Source organism: Bradysia coprophila, unplaced genomic scaffold, assembly GCF_014529535.1.
Source record: "Bradysia coprophila strain Holo2 unplaced genomic scaffold, BU_Bcop_v1 contig_476, whole genome shotgun sequence".
In the NCBI taxonomy this organism is placed as follows: domain Eukaryota; kingdom Metazoa; phylum Arthropoda; class Insecta; order Diptera; family Sciaridae; genus Bradysia; species Bradysia coprophila.
Genome location: NW_023503727.1, coordinates 3,403,888 through 3,424,032, shown reverse-complemented (window position 1 = coordinate 3,424,032; position 20,145 = coordinate 3,403,888). Strand labels below are relative to the sequence as shown.

Genomic DNA, 20,145 nt, shown 5'->3' with positions numbered 1-20,145 from the left:
TATGAAGAACATGAAGAGAATTGGTGTACACAGAGAGACGAGGAAGAAAAAAAATGAAAGACTCAACAACCACGAAACACCTTACAAGCGTTTTAGTTTGTTTTTTAATAAATTCTATCCAATAGCCGGATAAAAACAGAATATTCTATGTTCACATTCAAACACACACACACAATTCATTTAGCCATTTACCATCCGTAAAGTTAACCTTTGAAAGATTGGTATCTTGCTGTGTTCTTTTTTCAGTTTCAGAAAAATATTATTTATAATGTTGGTTGGTTGGAGTGTGGAATATAATCTTTTTTCAGTGAAATGGAGAGAACAGAAAAAGAGAATTAATTTCTCGAATGTTTTGTGTAATAGAAAACAACCAAAAATTTATTCCACTGTTAATAGGATCATTTTGACGTGATAAAATATTATTTTTGGTTTTCTTCGTTTTTGGTTTAAAAATATGGATATTTTAACATTGTTGTGGGTTCTGGCTTTTTTTTCCTCTCCTCTGGTTGGTTGCCTTGCCGTATCTTAAATCTAATTTATTTTTCCATTGTTGCGTTATTGTTTAATCAAAAAGAATGAATTTTCGTTGATTGTTTACGTTAAATATGCACTTTGGGCTTGAATTTCGATATGGGTATAGAACGGTATAAAGGCGAGATATGGTTGCATAATAATATACGAAAATGAGTTAAAAAAAACAGCGTAAGGAAACTATATCTCGCTTTAATATATACCAAACGGTAACATGATATCTGATGATGTTGTTTGCATTCAAGATGGGTTTCCATTTTCACTTTACACCACTTCGATTTGCATCACAAATGAGTCGATCCGCATGCAACGAAAGTAGGTGAAACTATTTTCGGAAATCACAGCACCAATGCGATTTTAACTTGCCAACATTTATTTTGGTTATTGAATTTTGATTGAGAGGCTGTCTGCGAGAATTTTGATAGTGAAAACGATTTGGTGGATTTCAGCGGTCAAACTACATTGTAAACGAAAATCGATTGAATTGAACAAATTAAATTGCTAAATGCTTAGCACAAGTTAAGCACCAAATGTTCGATAAATTGTTCTCAACGACTGGATCGACAGAATTCTTTATACCCATTTTGAACCCCAGGTATATGGTTGATGGATCCGAAGGTGCCCGGGAAGAAGTCCCACCGGACGACTTTAACTTTCAAATGGTCATAACTCGGAAAGTTGAGAGTATTTCTGAAAACAATGTTCTAGCAGGATGTAGAGCGTTAAAAACTCTACAAAACTGCCAAAGAAACCGATGGTCCGAAAGGTGTGTCTGTCGAGGTTTTCTAACATCGAAAGTTCGACATTTTCGTTTTTGACTTTTATTTCCTGAGAGACAAATTATTAAGTTTAGCTTTTGGCATGAGGTTGTAGAGGAGGTCGAGTACTACCAGTACACTAGGCATTGTCCCGGTCGGCGATCCATCCGAAACCACTTTTTCAACATTTTTGAATGGACTTTTTAAGTGTACCCACGTCGCCCACGAAGCCATTGCAGACAATGTAACCGGTGTTGCTGAGTCGAGGTAACCTTGGCCAGTAAGTGCACATAATATTCCATAACAGTAGCTGAACTCTTTTACAAAATATTTGGGATCTCGATGTAGCACATTATATTGACACGGTATACCACGAAGTTCAACCTTTTGTAAAAATATCGAAAAATGTGTATTTGCAACGAAATCGACTTCTTACTACTGTTCGTGGGTCAAATAACTAATTAAAACGATTATTTGTTGTTTTTCTCACAAATTTCACTTTCTCAGATTTTGTAGTACAAAATGTGCTACACCGACTCAGCAACACCGGTTACATTGTCTGCAATGGCTTCGTGGGCGACGTGGGTACACTTAAAAAGTCCATTCAAAAATGTTGAAAAGGTGGTTTCGGATGGATCGCCGACCGGGACAATGCCTAGTGTACTGGTAGTACTCGACCTCCTCTACAACCTCATGCCAAAAGCTAAACTTAATAATTTGTCTCTCAGGAAATAAAAGTCAAAAACGAAAATGTCGAACTTTCGATGTTAGAAAACCTCGACAGACACACCTTTTGGACCATCGGTTGCTAGAACATTGTTTTCAAAAATACTCTTAACTTTCCGAGTTACGACCATTTGAAAGTTAAAGTCGTCCGGGGGGACTTCTTCCCGGGCACCTTCGGATCCATCAACCATATGCCTGGAATTAGTTTTCAATGATCTACGCTTTCCGCACACAGGCTATCGCGACCCTTAAAATTCTCAAAATTCGATACGCCCTAGTGTTCACTTATATAGCAAGATATATGTTAAAATAATTGAAGTAATAGATTGTGTTTTGGACAATACAAAATAGCTGAAGCAACAAAATACGAGACAGATTTATGTATGCTATGGCAAGATGTTAAAATTAATGAAGTAATAGATTTTGCATCAAACACGAGATAATAGCTAAAGCCAAAGGAGTGACAGATAATCCATACATAATCCACTTTGATAAGCTTACCGTTTGTTAAAGATGATAATATCGATGTCGTAGCATGTATTCAAATCATACCAAGTGAAAGCTCAATAAGTTTTATGAATAATAAAAAACTCGGCAACACACATTTCTTGATGCTTTTTTACATCATTCGTCTAAGAATGTTACTCTGTCTTATGTGTACTGTCTAGGCAATGCCAAAAAGTCGAAACCCTAATTGTGTCTGTCAAAATGTTAACATTTTCACGACACTTCATTACGTATTCCACTGGTATTAGCACAAAACCACCATGCAATGACGCATTCCTATTCCCATAATTTCAAGGTGGAGTATCCGACGAAATTGACATGAATGTCAAGATGTCATAATTGAAAATATGGAATCGTATTTAAATAAAAATGTGATTCATGATTCGGAGCGATTGGAATTTTGCAATCAATTTATAAGTCTTTCGATGTGTTTCACTGCGATGTGTTTTTTCGCCGAAATAAATTTCAATTTTTTTTTTTGCTCACTGGATTTTATTCTCGGTTAATTTAATTAAGTTTTTATTGAAAATTATTGATTCAGTAATGCGTTAAGGTGGGCCAATTGATTGAATTATATTTTTTGTTGGATCCAATAACCTGATCTTTAATGAAATTCTTTGAATGAATTTTTTTTTTGCCTAATCGCAGTCAACAGTCTACAATTTCATCTTATAAGTTCTAATTGTAATACATATGGCAGATTTACATCTTATTACATACAAGCCACAAAACGATTATATTTTGTTATTGAGCACGATTCCAAAACATGAATTAACTTTGTGCACTTTAAATGTATGTACATTTACCGGGAATCGTTGATGAATTTCACCACATTTCAATTCTTTCAATATTAAACATAACAATGGATTCGATGTTATATGCACACATGAACTTGATGAAAGTCATAATAACATGTCTAAGATGCGAGAGAAGTGAAGAATGTTGTACGAAACGAAACTAATTTTAATATTTTATATCTCGAATAACCAATCATTTCCAACGGTAAAATTCATTTTCATCAAATTAAGAACAAATTCGAGCCTAATTAGACATACATTCTAACAGAGAATTGGTTGTTAATATCTATATATGCTGCCAAATTAATACTTGAAAAACTGTTCAAATTGCAACCTCTGAACTCGACTATTCATTATAAAACACAGCACCGCGTTGAGAAAATTTTTTTTCTTTCCATTTTTTGTTTGCTTCTTTCATCGAATAGAACATGTAAACAATTTCTATTTCCATTAAATCACCACCAATTCGTAAATAATATAAGCACTCGACTGTACGTGGTTATGACTTTGAACTTAGACATGGAAAAAATTATGTTCGACAACGAGAGAGAGAGAAAAAAAAACTGAAGATTTGTATGACCGTTTGCTGTTGTTGTAATGGATGTATATTTTGATCGTAATCGAACAATCAATTTTCACACACGGTTCTATCTCTCTGCAGGTCGTGACATACTTAACGCCTTATTAGATCGTATTTTCGAATGATTGACCTACACAAACGGCTGAAAGGCCGAAGATATTAATTACAAATGGGAAATATAGAAATAATTGAAGCAATGCCAATTCGAATCTTAGCGGTAAGTAAATTGGGTTTTAATTTTGAAACGGGTTTCGAGGTCAGAAAGATGATGCTGGGGCATTTTTTTCATTGGAAAACGTGAGGATCTGTTTTTGTGTTAGAAAAGCTCAGACCTTTTGATTGAGGCCTAAAACCAACTCATTGTTGCTTATGGAACTGGACTGAAAATCAATATAAATCTGTTATCGACAACTATGACCAAAATATATTCGACAAAGTGTGGTTAGCATTCTCTTCTATACCAAAATGAATTGCAAAGCAAACGAAGTAATAGATTTAGTAAACAACTCCAAAAACTGATTTAACCAGACGGCAAGCATATTAATAGTTTTACTATCTGATCTATTACTTCATTTGATCGAAGATTTTCATACATTTCAGAAATCTTTTACTTCATTTGTTTTGAACATGCTTTTTGCTATATACGACCTCTTTAGTCCGAGCTAGTCATTTATTATTACTGTCGTAGTCGATAACAGATGACCGCCGTTTGTAACAGGTTAAGAACTGAAGTAACAGATTTTATGAGTATACAATGCAAAAGACTAATTCTTCCATTAAAAGTACTTCTACAAAGTACAAATTAAGTCAATTACATTGCATGGGCCAATTTTTTGGAAAATTGACTTGCCAAAATTTGGAAAGTTTTAGTAAATTTTTAAATGCAATTTCTGGAAATTTTTAGCAAATTTGGCAACTCAGTTTTCCAAAAAAATAGGCCCTGGCACATTGTTCACTTAAATGAAAGAGTCCCTGATAACAAAGGAATATTATTATCATCTAAACCTCTCAAAACGAAGAGAAATCCATTATCTTTCCACCAAATAAGCAACGATGGGTGGTAATCTAAAGTGATTCCATCAAAAACTCTGATAACGTGAATTGTAGAGAAAAAAGAGGTGAAAATGTTATTGTGTAGGTGGCATAAAAACGTGTGGCTTTTATCGGGAAAAATCTTCAAACAATTATTCAATAATGAATTCAAATGTCTAAATTGAAATATCACACAGGATTGTGTCACATTCAAAATACCAACTTCATACTAAATGGTACATATATATTATACTATATTATACACCAGCCGGAGCGTTCGCGTCAATTGAATTGTTTTGTATATTGTATATGAGAGATGTAAGATACATGCTATTCTCGTTACAATACAATTTTATTATTAATAAAAGAAAGAACGAAAAAACCTTTTAACAATATATTTTACAATAATTATTGTTTAAACAATTTAAAAGCTATTATAAGAAATGTTTGATACTTAATAATGCATCATAATCTCGAATAGAAATCCACGTGCACCGTGTGCTTTACGCGGTGTAATGTACCAATAAATCGTGAGTGCACGTACAAAATATTAATAAGTAAAATCCCATTCTCCTCCAGATATATCTATAGACGGTTTTTTTCCGTCTTTACCACAGAAGAAAAAGAATGCTTTTTATACACTAGACATCCGCATATTGTATACGTACACATATATATATATATGTGGCGCATTAAACAGATTATATACTTCTTTTATTATATTATTATTAATAATAATAAATACTTTTATAAGAATAACCTTCGGAGTCAAAAGGAAACAATTGAATGGTGTGTTTATTATACATATACATCCATACGATAGATAAAATAATAATAAAAAAAAATGTAAAAAAAAAATAGTTGAGATTTTGAGTGCCGATGTGTACACAGCGTATTTTACGAATAATAAATTGAACAAAACGGCGAACAGAATGCTAGAGATAGAGAATATTGTATATTGTGTATGATACGGAGGAGAGAAAAAAAAAGCCACAAGTTAATTGATCTTTCAACTCAAAGATTGATCGTTTTGACTGAAATTCGTTGCTTTTTTTCATTATGAGATTTTAAGTAGGTAGTTTAGTGTGTAATGATATTAATCAATTTCATCAAACCCATTAGGTTTCAGGCATTTTCATTTTATGCCTTGAACGTCAATAAATTTCATAAATTTGTTAAATTATTAAATGCACTTTAATATTTCAATGAATTTAGGCCATTGAACGATATTTTGGTGTGATTTTTCGGACAAGTATGCAAGAAAGATGTGGGAGAGAAAATAAATGTTTCAGAGACGAACATTAACTTCTTAAGATATATTTGCAAAGAATTTCTCAATTTCCTATGAATGTAAATGTTGGGAGACATCTGTTATCGGCAACATCACCAACAAAATTAATGGATGAGGTCTACATGGTCTGTGCTTTTATAGCAAAACGTATGTTAATACTAATGAAGTACAAGATTTGCTATTAGCCAAGTACAAGATTTGTTATCAGTAATTTAGCGATATTGTCAACAAAAGATGTAACAGATTTATTGACTGGATTAGGAAGCTTGAGAGCTCACATTTCAACTAGCAAAACTAGAAAGACATTTATGTTGCGTTAATTTGTTTTTGATTTTGTGTTTAGTTTTTTCAGACTTTTTATTGGCAAATTCAATTCGCATAAGTAAAAATTCTATCGTATGGCTTATGGCAGGGCCTACTTTTTGGAAACTAATTTCTTGAATTTCTCGAAATTTCTCGAATTCGAGAAATTCGAGAAACTTCAAGAAATTTGAGAAATTACAGTGGGTTCATTTTAGTTCGGAACATATTTGAAATTTTTGAGAGTTCTAAAAGTCATCGATGTTCCCAGTCAATAAAGCGTTTCCAGGTTATGATATTTTGGCACAAAATTTGAAAATCCCATTGCGAATTCAAATTTCGCGCCAAAATATCATGGATTGGATTGGATTGGATTAGATGGGAAGGGGGTTAGCCCAGCACCTAAGCCTCTAGTGGGCCTGTTGTGCTATTGCACAAGTCACTTAATCATATGAATTGTGATTTTTCATCATATCTCTTCGGACTCAGATAGCTCACAAATCGACCGTGTAAACGTCCCATACGTTGTGAATTCTCTAAGCCAGGAGTAGTATGCGAAGACCACAACCATCACTAATGACTCATGCATTTTCCCAATGAGCGACTAGACGATCATAGATGGCGCTTATTCTACAGTTTGTTGTATATTGTGAATTGTGTCATTGACATTATGTCAATATGGCGTGATTGTTGCGAAGAAATCGAATATTGGATTTCTTTGAAATTTGCGACTTTGTTACGGTCGTACAGCCATTAGATAACTAATAGCGAGTGCTTAATCACCAAGTGATTAGAATAAAACCAGGCAAGCATTTTTGCACCGGGAGTCGAACCCGGGACCTCTTGGGTATGAGTCCTATGCTCTACCGATTCAGCTACCTGGACTATATATTACGTAAAATTTCATAGACCGGGAAGAACTTAATTGACTGGGAACCTCGATGACTTTTAAAACTCTGATAAATCTGAAATTGTTCTTTCTAAAGATGAACACACTGTAGTTTCTTGAAATTTCTTGAATTTCTCGAAGTTTCTCGAATTTCTTGAATTTTCTGGAATTTCTTGAAATTTCTTGAATTCGAGAAATTCAAGAAACTTTGAGAAATTCAAGAAATATTTCTCGAAATTTCTTGAATTTCTCGAAGTTTCTTGAATTTCTCAAAGTTTCTTGAATTTCTCGAATTCAAGAAATTTCAAGAAATTCCAGAAAATTCAAGAAATTCGAGAAACTTCGAGAAATTCAAGAAATTTCTTGAATTTCTCAAAGTTTCTTGAATTTCTCGATTTTCTCTAAAAGTTTCTAAAAAGTAGGCCCTGGCTTATGGCATCAAGTTAGTTTGTGTCTCAGAAACCTAACCCAGTCAATAAATCTGTTACATCTTTTGTTGACAATATCACCAAATGCCTAATGTCAAATCTTGTACTTCATTAGTGTTAATATACGTTTTTACGTAAGTTCTTTACAAAATTTCTGCTATTTTGAGAAGCTCTTCATTCGACTCTTAAACTTATTGACAGACGTTTACTGTTTTCTGTTTGTAGAGGAATATTACTTAGGAATATTACTTTCCAGACAAGTATGGTCTTGCTCATCACACCAAATCCAGATTCTCCAACAAAACTTATTTTAATGAGTAATTAAAAATGTGTTTTCCTCTTGCGCATAATAATCTGCAACATTCTATCAAAATCAAAAATTAATTTAAAAATCGCCACAAAGTTCCTCGTTTTAAAAAAGAATTGATTCGAAAAAAATGTAACTAAATCAAATCCATAATTTATGATTCATAAATGTCGGGCACACCTCAAGCTACCCATTAAAGCGTAATTTATTACAATTTTGTAGAAAATATAACAATTTGCGCTATAATGTGATCGCCATCAGAACAGAAGACGAAGAAAAACGAAAAGGAAAAATATTTTCTTTTTTTTTCTTTCTTTTATCCATCTACGTCTTACGCTATATTATTATATCTTCTCCGATGATCCTAACGTATTACAATATAGTATATGCGATATGCAATATGATTATTTGGCTAAATTTGTTTTTACCTGCCACTCTGACCCCACGTATTATATGCCTTAATATAGATCAGAAAATTTCGGGGTTTTTTTTCTCTCTCGTACACTCAAAACAGATATAATCAAAACCAATTAACTTTTATATCCCAAACTAACCAAATATAAAAATGTACGCATCTACTTACTATATTGAACATAATATATATATATATATATATATATGTGGGGCATGGTGAATAAAAGCTAAGTCCTGAATGAAAGCAAACGAAATCCCGTAGTATGACTCTCCGAATATTTATATTTCGTATACATTGTATCATCATAGTCGGTGGGTTTATATATTATAACATAGGCTTCTTGATTGTGCATATATACCACATGTATATGAAATAGTTTCTCTGGTGTATACAGAAAGGGAACTCACGTACAATTTTATTTTGTACATCAAACACTGGAAATGATTCTTTACTTTTGGATCGGTAAATTACGTTATATACAAAGTGAAAATGTACATTACATATACACTGGATGTGTTGTTGTTGTTACCTTTAAAAACGTTCAACATCCTATATTACTATAAAGGAAGAAAATGTGTAATGCACAATATGGATAGAGAGAATAGAGGCAAAAAAAAACGTTCACTTCACATTTTTTACCCCACTCCTCCAGTCATTTATACGTCTATATACATATAAAAAAGTTGAGTCTAGCAAAAGACCAAAGAGTAGGTATTTATACACAATAATAATAAAACATGAACCCCGAAGCTATATAATTCGTAATGTTTCATAGAAATCACTTAAAGTGGTTTTTAGTCGAGATTCTTGTATGTGATTTTTATCAAAAATCTAGTTTTATGTTTATAGCTTTTTGTTTATTGTTTTTTATTTGAATGAAAATAAGACAGAATGAAAAAAAAAACTTTAAGGAGAAATATTTCAACACACATAGTTATTCACATCATGGGTGGACAGGGTGCTTGTCAAAGAGTATTTAAAGAAAAAAATTGATTCGTAATGTGGGCTGATTGTAAATTCTATAGTTTAGTATGGGGTGCCACTATGAAAATATTTGAGGAATGAATCTCAAATCAAGAACAATTTGACGACCAAATTTTCTCAGAAGAGTTTCCTAAGAATTCTTTAAAATATTGAAAGAAATTCTGAATCGTTCAAACAACCCAAATAGACAATTCAAAAAACTAATTCTAAAATTCTACCTAAAATTCCGGTCTAAACCACGGTTGGTTTGAAACGAGATTAAATAGGGACCGCCGACCAAACCCCTGAGCCGTTTCTGAGAACCAGTGGATGCGACTACCACAAGCAGTCAGGTACAGCCTGAGCACATATTTTAATTGGGATCGGTAGAGGGAACAATTCTAAGATATACCGTGTAAAAATTATTTCTTTCGATCATCTGCTCTCGGAGCAACAACAGTTGAAAGTCGAAATTTCCCCATTTTCGAAGAGTAATATATCCCTGATAAAGTGACCAAGACAGCCAGTTAAGATTGATTCTAGACGCGGTTAGTAAGCTCTTTCGAATGGCGAAAAAAAAAATTGAAAAAGTTCTTTTATGTTACATTTTCAGAGAAGTTACTTTTTCCGCTACCCTCGGTGAAATTCAGTCACTTCTGTACCCTTCTGGAAGCTTTATTTCAAACTTATTTGTCGCTTATATTGTAGCCTGAAGAATAAGCTTTTCAACGATACCAAACATGCCATACTTGATCCACAACAAGTACTGTTGATGATTCAGTTTTTCAATCGAAGTCACTCTACTCGCAAATCTGGAGCACTCGAAAACGAAATTATTAAATTTCAAGATTTTTTTGAAAAAAAGTAAACTTTAATGACTTTCTGAGTCGGTATATCAATATACATAAGTAAAAGTCATGTAATAGTGAAATTTAATAATTTCGTTTTCGAGGGCTCCAGATTTGCGAGTAGAGTGACTTCGATTGAAAAACTGAATCATCAACAGTACTTGTTGTGGATCAAGTATGGCATGTTTGGCATCGTTGAAAAGCCTATTCTTCAGGCTACAATATAGGCAACAAATTAGTTTGAAATAAGGCTACCAGAAGGGAACAGAAGTGGACAAATTTCACCGAGGGTAGCGGAAAAAGTAACTTCTCTGAAAATGTAACATAAAAGAACTTTTTCAAAAAACTTTCTTCGCCATTCGAAAGAGCTTACTAACCGCGTCTAGAATCATTCTTAACTGGCTGTCTTGGTCACTTTGTCAGGGATATATTACTCTTCGAAAATGGGGAAATTTCGACTTTCAACTGTTGTTGCTCCGAGAGCAGATGATCGAAAGAAATAATTTTTACACGGTATATCTTAGAATTGTTCCCTCTACCGATCCCAATTAAAATATGTGCTCAGGCTGTACCTGACTGCTTGTGGTAGTCGCATCCACTGGTTCTCAGTAACGGCTCAGGGGTTTGGGCTAATTTTTTCCTGTGTGAAGTTCTCGTCCATCACTTATTTTAAATATGAAAAAAAATTATTGGTGGTCGGCGGTCCATATTTAATCTCGTTTCAAACCAACCGTGTAAACTGAAACACCTGGAAAACTCAATTTGAGCCTTTAGTAACAAGTAAAGTATCATTTAGAAACGGAATGTCATCTGTTATCGACGACAATGATAACATTAAGCGAATAACTCTGTTCAATGTTCCCTTCTATAGGAAAACGTATTTTTAAACAAATGAAGTAATAGATTTTTCATATAAAACGTTTTCAACAAAACATTAGATAGATTTAAATCATTTCCGAATCATTGCTAATAGTTTACAAAAAGTAGTTCTGCAAATGTAAGGCAGAAACACCCTGTAAAAGCAGATAGAATGGAAGTATACACGTACTATCCTAAGTATGACTATATAGAATAATTGGATTGCATGTTATCATATCAAAGAATCTTTTTTTATTTATACATTTTCACGAAAACGACATATATATTCGGCATGAAACTACATAACAAACTAACTAAATAGCAACAACAACAACAACAACACCAACAATTGTGAACCAATATAGAAGTTGATTTCCTCAAACAAAACTAGATTGTTTTTAAGACGACAACGTCGACGTCGGTCTTGTCGTTAACGCTTTTGGGATTTTATAGTTTTCATCAAGTACACAAAATATCAACACTGCAGAGTGTGTTATAGCATCGAGTCAGATATATTTATATTATGCAACATAAAATACTTGAAGAGCATTTTATAAGATAAATCTTTTGTAGTTTTTCGGTTCTCTTCTGTTCGTTCTGCGTTTTTTTTTTCTTCTTTTCTTTCTTTCTTCGGAAAGCTTTCCAAAATAATGTGTGGGTGTTAAATTATTTTGTCACGATAGAATTGGGTTTATGGTTCAAAAATGACCGACAAAACGGAAAAGTATTAACATTTTGGCCATAAAAATGTACAAAAAACTGGATTTACAAATGAAATATAGAAAATCTATGGCACAATATTTTTCGGTTAGACACCAGTATTGTGTTGGGGACATTACAAATAAGTATCGTGCAATGGAAAAGTTTTTCTTTCAACAAATAAAATCAAAACGAAAATGATCATTATCAGATAATGGTCAACTCGGACGAAGATGAGGACGAAGAAAAAGAGAAAAAAAAAATCATCTCAGCTCGGCTTCCTCCCCCATCCGAGATTAACATTGGATAAAGGATTTTCCTACTTTAATAGGTAACTCATAAAAAAAGGGAAAACTTTCTTCCACGCACAATTATAAGATTTTTCGTTGTGATAACCAGAGACATTAAATGCAATTTATGGATAGTTAGTTAAGTTACTCTATCTACGTAACAGTTTATGTGCCCGCTCATATAAAACTGAAATGACCATAAAAACTGTCTGAATATAAGTGCCTCACATTGCCACGACGGGCGGATAATCATGTTATGGGATCACATTTAATTCGTCTTTGGCAATTTGTGTATCATTCCATTTTCGCTGGTGCTTTCTTAAGAAATTCGATTTTTTTTTCTGTTTTGTTTTCGTTAGATATAATTTTTGGAACGATGGATGTTTAGATTTGTGGTGGAAAATCAAAATGTTCAACTGACAAGCTGGATTTTTATTTCTTTTTAATGGTTGGCTTATATCGAATTTAAGTGCCATCCACCCCTTTATTTATGTATAAGGGGTGGACGGTTTCGTTGAAAGGGAAGAGCTATATTTTTCGCATCGGCGAGACGATAAGATCAGTCCCAGTCGGATTACTTAGGTGTATATTATCAAAACATGTTGAGAATTCCGTAAGAGCCTCTGTGGATATAAAATCCTACATGCATTCGGTGTAGCAAAATATTGAATTTCTTAATGTGAAATAAATCGCGTTTGGAAAATTATTTTGTGGATATGGAAGACGGAGGAGGTCAAGAACCTTATGATTGATGTCTGCAAAAAAAATGGTTGTAATACTTGAAATTACAACTGTAGGAATCAGCGATCGCATAAATGAATGATGTTAATTTACTGCACGCCAAAGTGCATCACGGTTAAAATCACTTAAATTGATGAAGTTAAGATTCGCTTGCTTAATGTGCTGCAAATTTGTTCTTTGAATGATAAATGATTTTTTGGGTAAATATTTGCAGAACATTGTTAATGAACCGCGTAAATGAACTGAGGAAATAAATGGTTACGTAACCGAATCTGTTATTAAATCGGGTGAAAAAAAATGAAAATTTGGGAGATTTTCAAACGGATTGCGTAATGGCATACCTGAAGGTCTGCCTTTTTATGCTACTCCTACAATAATTTACTTTACAGTAGCAATAAAATGTTTTATTTCCCTTGTCGGTTCCTTGCCGAACGCAATAATAATTTTGTTTCTTTTTTTATCTTTCTAAGATAAATATTGTTAAACATTTGCCTCACCGAACACGAATTCAACGTGAATAATACCCCAGACCATAGGCTAATAAAAGAAAAATTATTACACAAAATTTAAATCATCAAATTCATTGTACAGCTTTTCTGAACAACAAACTTTTATGTATTCTCCTGTGTACCGATTTATCTTAAAATCGTCGTTGATGTTACTTATTCATGAACGTAATAATTCTAAAAATCGAAAAGGCTTGGCCTTGTAGTAAAACAGTTATAAAACAAATTCTAACAACGTCTCTTAACATCGGTGGTATACTATGCAAACACAAATGGTTTTTTTTCTCTCCCGTCTCTTCTCCGTCTTTTCGTTAAGGTATCCCATAAAGAAAACGTAAGAATTTTCATATATTATTATAACAACCCATATGAAAGTCTCGACGATTAATTTAATATCATCTTTTATGATTTATAAACAAATGTTTAACCTAAACATAGTGTTTAAGTTGTATCGTTTGAGTGAGGCCAGGTCGGTTTTTGGTTGCGCTCTTCATATAAATACACATATTTCTATATGTACGTGTGTGTGCTCTGTGTTTTCGTTTTTTTTTTTTGATTTTTCGCTGATTAGGTGTGTATATGCTTTTAATGACGGAGAATACGAAAAGGATATGAGTGAGTGAATAAATAGGTTTCGTTTTGTAAGAAATCTGTCAGATTTTGGCGTGATATTTGGGCAATTAAGTTTAATGGATTCTTGGCAGCAAAGGGTAATAATTATCTCCTCAAACTGTTTCCCTTTTTTTCTGTTCGTAAAATATTTGGTTCGGTTGCTCATTAATTCCTTTTCTGTTTCGTTTTTTTTTTCGTTAAGATACTTAAATGATAAATGTTTCGGTTGGTTGGGTGATCAAAACAACGTCAAAAAAATGTAATTAGAGGTATTCAAATCAAATAGTTACTGTGAGTTGTTATAAAGCGATGGTCTGATATGTACAACTATCCAATTAAATGATTAAGCCATTCATTACAGCAGCTACTGTTCCGTAAATGCAGTATACGACGAGCGAATTTTTGCATTTCCTAGAAACGATCTTGTAGACGTGGTAACAAAAAAATTAGCAATGAGGTCTGTCTTGTGTTGACTTGTGTACCAGTCTGATGAAGTTGCAAAAGTCGTCGCAGAATTCTTAAAAGGTTGCAACTACTTCGAAAGGCTTATGTAGTAAAATTAATGTTACAACAAATGAAGTAATAGATTTCGTAACAGATATTTTTATCCGAAGAAGTCAGGTTCACTAGTTTCACGAGATGTTACATCTCATTACATCTAGGCTAGACAAATATTTATTGAGATCAAAATACCATTCAACAGTAAACTTTCGTTAAACTTTCGTTAAACTTTCGTTAAACTTTCGTTAAACTTTCGTTAAACTTTCGTTAAACTTTCGTTAAACTTTCGTTAAACTTTCGTTAAACTTTCGTTAAACTTTCGTTAAACTTTCGTTAAACTTTCGTTAAACTTTCGTTAAACTTTCGTTAAACTTTCGTTAAACTTTCGTTAAACTTTCGTTAAACTTTCGTTAAACTTTCGTTAAACTTTCGTTAAACTTTCGGTTAACTTTTGTTGAATTTCCGGTTAACTAATCGTGAACAAATGATGATTTAAACTAACTAATTATGAAAGTACTTAAAGTAATTATTAGTACATCACGCAAAACAAATGATAATGAAAAATCTAATGAAAAACTAAAACAAAACAAAAAAATAGGAAAAAAACCAATATTCACCTCTTCCTCGAACAACTCCACATAGTACTCCATTATCACGACATTCCATCGTCGTATCATATTCGTATGAATTCATATTGCACTCATACATTTAAATTTTTTTTATTTTTTTCTTCAAATTTTGCTTTCAACTTATTCAGAAATGTAATAAAAAAAGGGCAAATGAACGCAAATAACAAAACACCACTTCAAAACATTTGAATCATTTTATTCTCCAACCAGAGAGATTTATCACATTCTCCGTCTTCCAAAATTTTATTTCATTTTTTCATTGCTTCGGTTTACATGGTGACACATTTTGATACCACATTTTAGGTTGTAGATTTTAAATTTCTTATGCAATGCGATTCAAAAACAAAAACACATATTCCACATGGTCGTCGCCAGTGATTCTGCTGGAACACTCGTTATCAGCTACTTTGACTTACTAATTATTCACTAACGAGAAAAAAACAAAATAAATTTTAAACTTTAAGAACTTTGATAACACTATCTACAGTGTGGTTAACTGTTGATGTGTAAGTTCTTTTGTAGAATTATGTTGTTTTTTTTCTCTTATGCTCTGATATGAACGAACAGTTGCACAATTTTTTGTTGTTAAGTGAAAAAAGGATATCCTACATCCGGAACGTTTTATTTTCATTTCGTTTAAGTTTTAAAAGAATTATTTGTTTCATTATCAACACGGAATTTCAATCGATGCATTTACTATTTGTGTGTGGCTTCATTAAATTATTGTTTTATGGTGCTAGAAGTGTTGTTCGATGAATAATTTTATTGTATTCGACATTATCAAAATAGACAGAGAGAAGATTTAGGGTAATTTTATTGAAAGAACCTCGAAAAAAGAAGAAAACGTTTTCGCTACGGGTGGCCCCTTTTATTCGATTCAATATCGTTCTCTGTTTTGTTTTTTTTTCTCGTTGGTCGAGCCATTTTTGAGTTGTATGTTTTCGGTCAGTAGATTTATTTCAGGGATACAAATATTACGGCTGTGATGCAATATATTATATTCAAATAGGGCCTATTATTGGTATGATTTACCGAAATTTCCCTGATCTGTATTTGATAAATTTTGTAAATTTTCGTTAAATTTACGGTAAGTTTTCGTTAAATTTAAGGTAAATTTCCAATAAATTTTCGGTAAATTTTCGGTAAATTTCCAATAAATTTCCGTTAAACTTTCGTTAAACTTTCGTTTAAACTTTCGTTAAACTTTCGTTTAAACTTTCGTTAAACTTTCGTTAAACTTTCGTTAAACTTTCGTTAAACTTTCGTTAAACTTTCGTTAAACTTTCGTTAAACTTTCGTTAAACTTTCGTTAAACTTTCGTTAAACTTTCGTTAAACTTTCGTTAAACTTTCGTTAAACTTTCGTTAAACTTTCGTTAAACTTTCGTTTCGTTAAACTTTCGTTAAACTTTCGTTAAACTTTCGTTAAACTTTCGTTAAACTTTCGTTAAACTTTCGTTAAACTTTCGTTAAACTTTCGTTAAACTTTCGTTAAACTTTCGTTAAACTTTCGTTAAACTTTCGTTAAACTTTCGTTAAACTTTCGTTAAACTTTCGTTAAACTTTCGTTAAACTTTCGTTAAACTTTCGTTAAACTTTCGTTAAACTTTCGTTAAACTTTCGTTAAACTTTCGTTAAACTTTCGTTAAACGTTCGTTAAACTTTCGTTAAACTTTCGTTAAACTTTCGTTAAACTTTCGTTAAATTTACATTAAACTTTCGTTAAATTTCCGTTAAATTTCCATTAAAGTTTCGTTAAATTTCCTGTTACCTTTCGGTAAATTTTCGTTAAATTTCCCTGTATTCAAAAGAGACTTCAATAAGACGACCGTTCTTCGAAAGGAATTGTTAGAATGACTAAATAGACATAACACTTCACGTCCAACTATAAAAACAAGTAATGGCAATTGGTTGGAGTGTATAATACAATCAGTGGTTTAAGCTAAACAAAACACTTTAGCAATGCAGGTAATTAACTGTCTTTGAACTAACATTACAGCTGACAAAATAATAAACAACTATCCCGATTGTTGTGTGTGTCATCTTGTTCCTCCAACAAACACTTACAGGTTCAATAAAAAAAATCTTAATTTAATGTGTTGTTTGTTTAATACTCATCTCATTAAGTGAAATGGAATGTATAAAAATAAAAGCACACACTCCGATAAATAATTATATTCATTCCTGGGCAAGACAAGATGCTACAACTGAGGACACACACAATAATATTTATGGTGAATCAATGAACATTAAAACACATTTTTATCGCCTTTATTTTCGGGGAGAGAAACAAAAAAATATTTTTCATTTAGTTAATTGGACCTGATGGACTATAATACGATAACAGAACAAGCACACACAATATTTATTACCCAGCCTATATTATCGACGGTGATTTTAATGAGGTGGTTTTGCTTTGAGGAATGGGCGATGGATAATAAAATTTTTGTGTATTTTCAGATTTTTGTAGGATTTTTTTTTCGCTCACTCGCTTAGTCGTGTCCACGAAAATTGGATGATATTATCACTCCAGAGATACTTTTGTTTTATTTGGCAAATTCAGAGTTATGTTCAAGTTAATATAATTAGGTTGTTAATGTATTCGGGTCGAATGGAGGGTCGACTTCGCTACACAATAATTGTCAAAACAAAATTTCGGTTTCGTTTTTTTTTTCTTCTGTTCTTTGGGGTGATAAAACTCTTCACTTAGGCGCAATTTTTCGAGTCTCATTTGACTGTCTCTATAATTAGTACTCCAGTCATGGAAACGATAATGAAAAACCCTTAAAATCAAGCAGTTAAATGGCTCATAACGACTTTCGGACAATCATTAATAATAAAGAAAATTCTCCCATGACAACAAGTCTCCCATCCATCTCTTCGATCTCCGTGCCCACTCATTAATGAATTATACTGATTTTGTAATCCCTAAGAGTATTATACGTTTGATTTGTATACTGTTGGCAAATCGTACCATGTATCATATTCAGCAACACCCAGCGAAATGAGAAATGAACGAGCAAAAAAAAAAAGCCGAAAGAAAATGAAGGGAAAAAATATTCAAAACCCTGAACCAAATTCCATTATTACATTAACGAAAACGATAATGTAAGCAAATTTTCGACTTAAAAATCAATAACCGATTTGGTTGTTCATGAGCTGCTGCTGGTACTTATGTGTATAATAGAAAATTCATCTTTTGAGAAACCCCATACAATCAATAAATTACGGCTTTTCCAACAATGTAATTAAATCTCGAAATTTGGTAGCAGAAAAAAAAATCTTTTTTTTTTCTCGGGCTCTCTGGCAAAATGACGAGAAGTGGAAAAAGTAACTCCCCCCGATTTTTTTTTCAGTTGTTCGATGATCTGACATTCAATATAATTTATGGGAATGAGCAGTTTGAATGAAACACGATTTTATTAAATGCTTTTGAACGTTAGAATGTATTGTAGAAGAACAGAAATGATTCTCTGTTGTCTGAATGAAAATTCATAAGTAGGAGTATGCGAACTATGCTGGTTAAAACTTTACTTGTATACACCATCAAGCGTCTGTTATGTTAATTACTACTGTGCTTGTATACTAAGTAAAAATGTTCGTTGTCAGAATGATATTTCGCACAAGAATAATAAAAATGCTTGTAGCAGTCCGATAAACATTAAACATTTTACAAAGTTCAGATAATAGACTAATTCTATAACTTTCTGCTTTCCAAGTTATTTTATATTATTTATATATAAAATAGAAAACAAAGTAAATTGAACTTTCCAGCAAAAGATCCAAACATTTAACGGTCAACATAATCAACCTCAAAAGGTTAAACAAATAAATATATTCTTCCATCTCATCTGTAGCACTTACTCTGGTATATATATATATATAAGTATACAAAAAGCGAACAAAATACAAAAGAAAACTTGTGTGTACGAGAGACCAAAGTTAAGTACATTTTAAGTTGATACAAAACTGGTCGATGAAGAGACTTATTAGTCTTATAACACAAATATAGTCAAAGTAAATACGAAAAAGACAAGACAATTGATCCATCGCACATAAACAAATAATTACATTTTTCAGTTCATTTTACCATATAGACAGGGCATTATACAACGTTATTATTTGTGCTGCAATGCAGAAAAACTCTACAACTTGTTATTACTAAATAATAAGTGCTGTTTGTGTGGTCTGGGGCTTGTGTATTCTATGTGTTATATTCTGTAGTGCATTTATATACACACTGTACGTATGGTTTCGGATATTTTTGTTGTGCGGATGGATAAAATGCAAGAAAAGTAAATGAAAAATAATAATATATAAAGGCAATATGGATTGGATGGATGGATGGAACTGAATTGGATGGTTTTTTCATTAATAATATTTTTATGAAATACAGAAAAAACTGAATAGCAATCGACTCTTTGATGGATTGCAAACGCATATTATGGGATATAATGTTAACATACGTACAGATGGTTGAACATAATGAAATAAAACATTTTTTTTTTGTTTCATTTCAACATACAACTGGTTTGTCGCAACACCATTTCTACTATTTAATTCTGATTGTGAATCAACTCTTCGGAAACAAAGGCTACAAACAACAACAAATTGAATTTATCCGGAAAATTTATCTGAATTTAAAATAAAAATTTAATCTGAACCGATACGTTCGGTTATGTCTTGTCTTGCTCAATTAATTTATGGACAGATGATGCGAATATTCTTGGCTTAATAAATATCTCGCTAGACGAATGTATGGGGAATATTCCGTTTGCAATAAGCACATTCGTTTGGAATGAGTGTAATTTAGTTTATGTTTATTTTATTATCCCAATGGATTATTAAGAAATAAATCATAATTTCAATCGTCTTCAATTGACCTCAATATGCATAGTATACGTAAAAGTAAATTCGTTTTTTATTTATCGTAATGTT

At 32.3% G+C, this 20,145-nt stretch overlaps 1 protein-coding gene across 4 annotated transcripts in view; it reads right to left on the bottom strand.

The window, feature by feature from the left end:
• LOC119082722 (teneurin-m) overlaps positions 1–20,145 on the bottom strand; it is a 536,832-nt gene that overhangs the window by 99,143 nt on the left and 417,544 nt on the right. Inside the window, exon 2 of one of the 4 annotated variants that reach the window (XM_037192305.1) lies at positions 15,197–15,634. The exons of 2 other annotated variants lie outside the window; for them this stretch is intronic. In XM_037192305.1, the coding sequence (XP_037048200.1) occupies positions 15,197–15,287 (91 nt within the window). In that variant the 5' untranslated portion in view covers positions 15,288–15,634. The remainder of the gene's footprint in view (positions 1–15,196; positions 15,635–20,145) is intronic. One more of the 4 variants, XM_037192306.1, reaches the window with a different exon arrangement.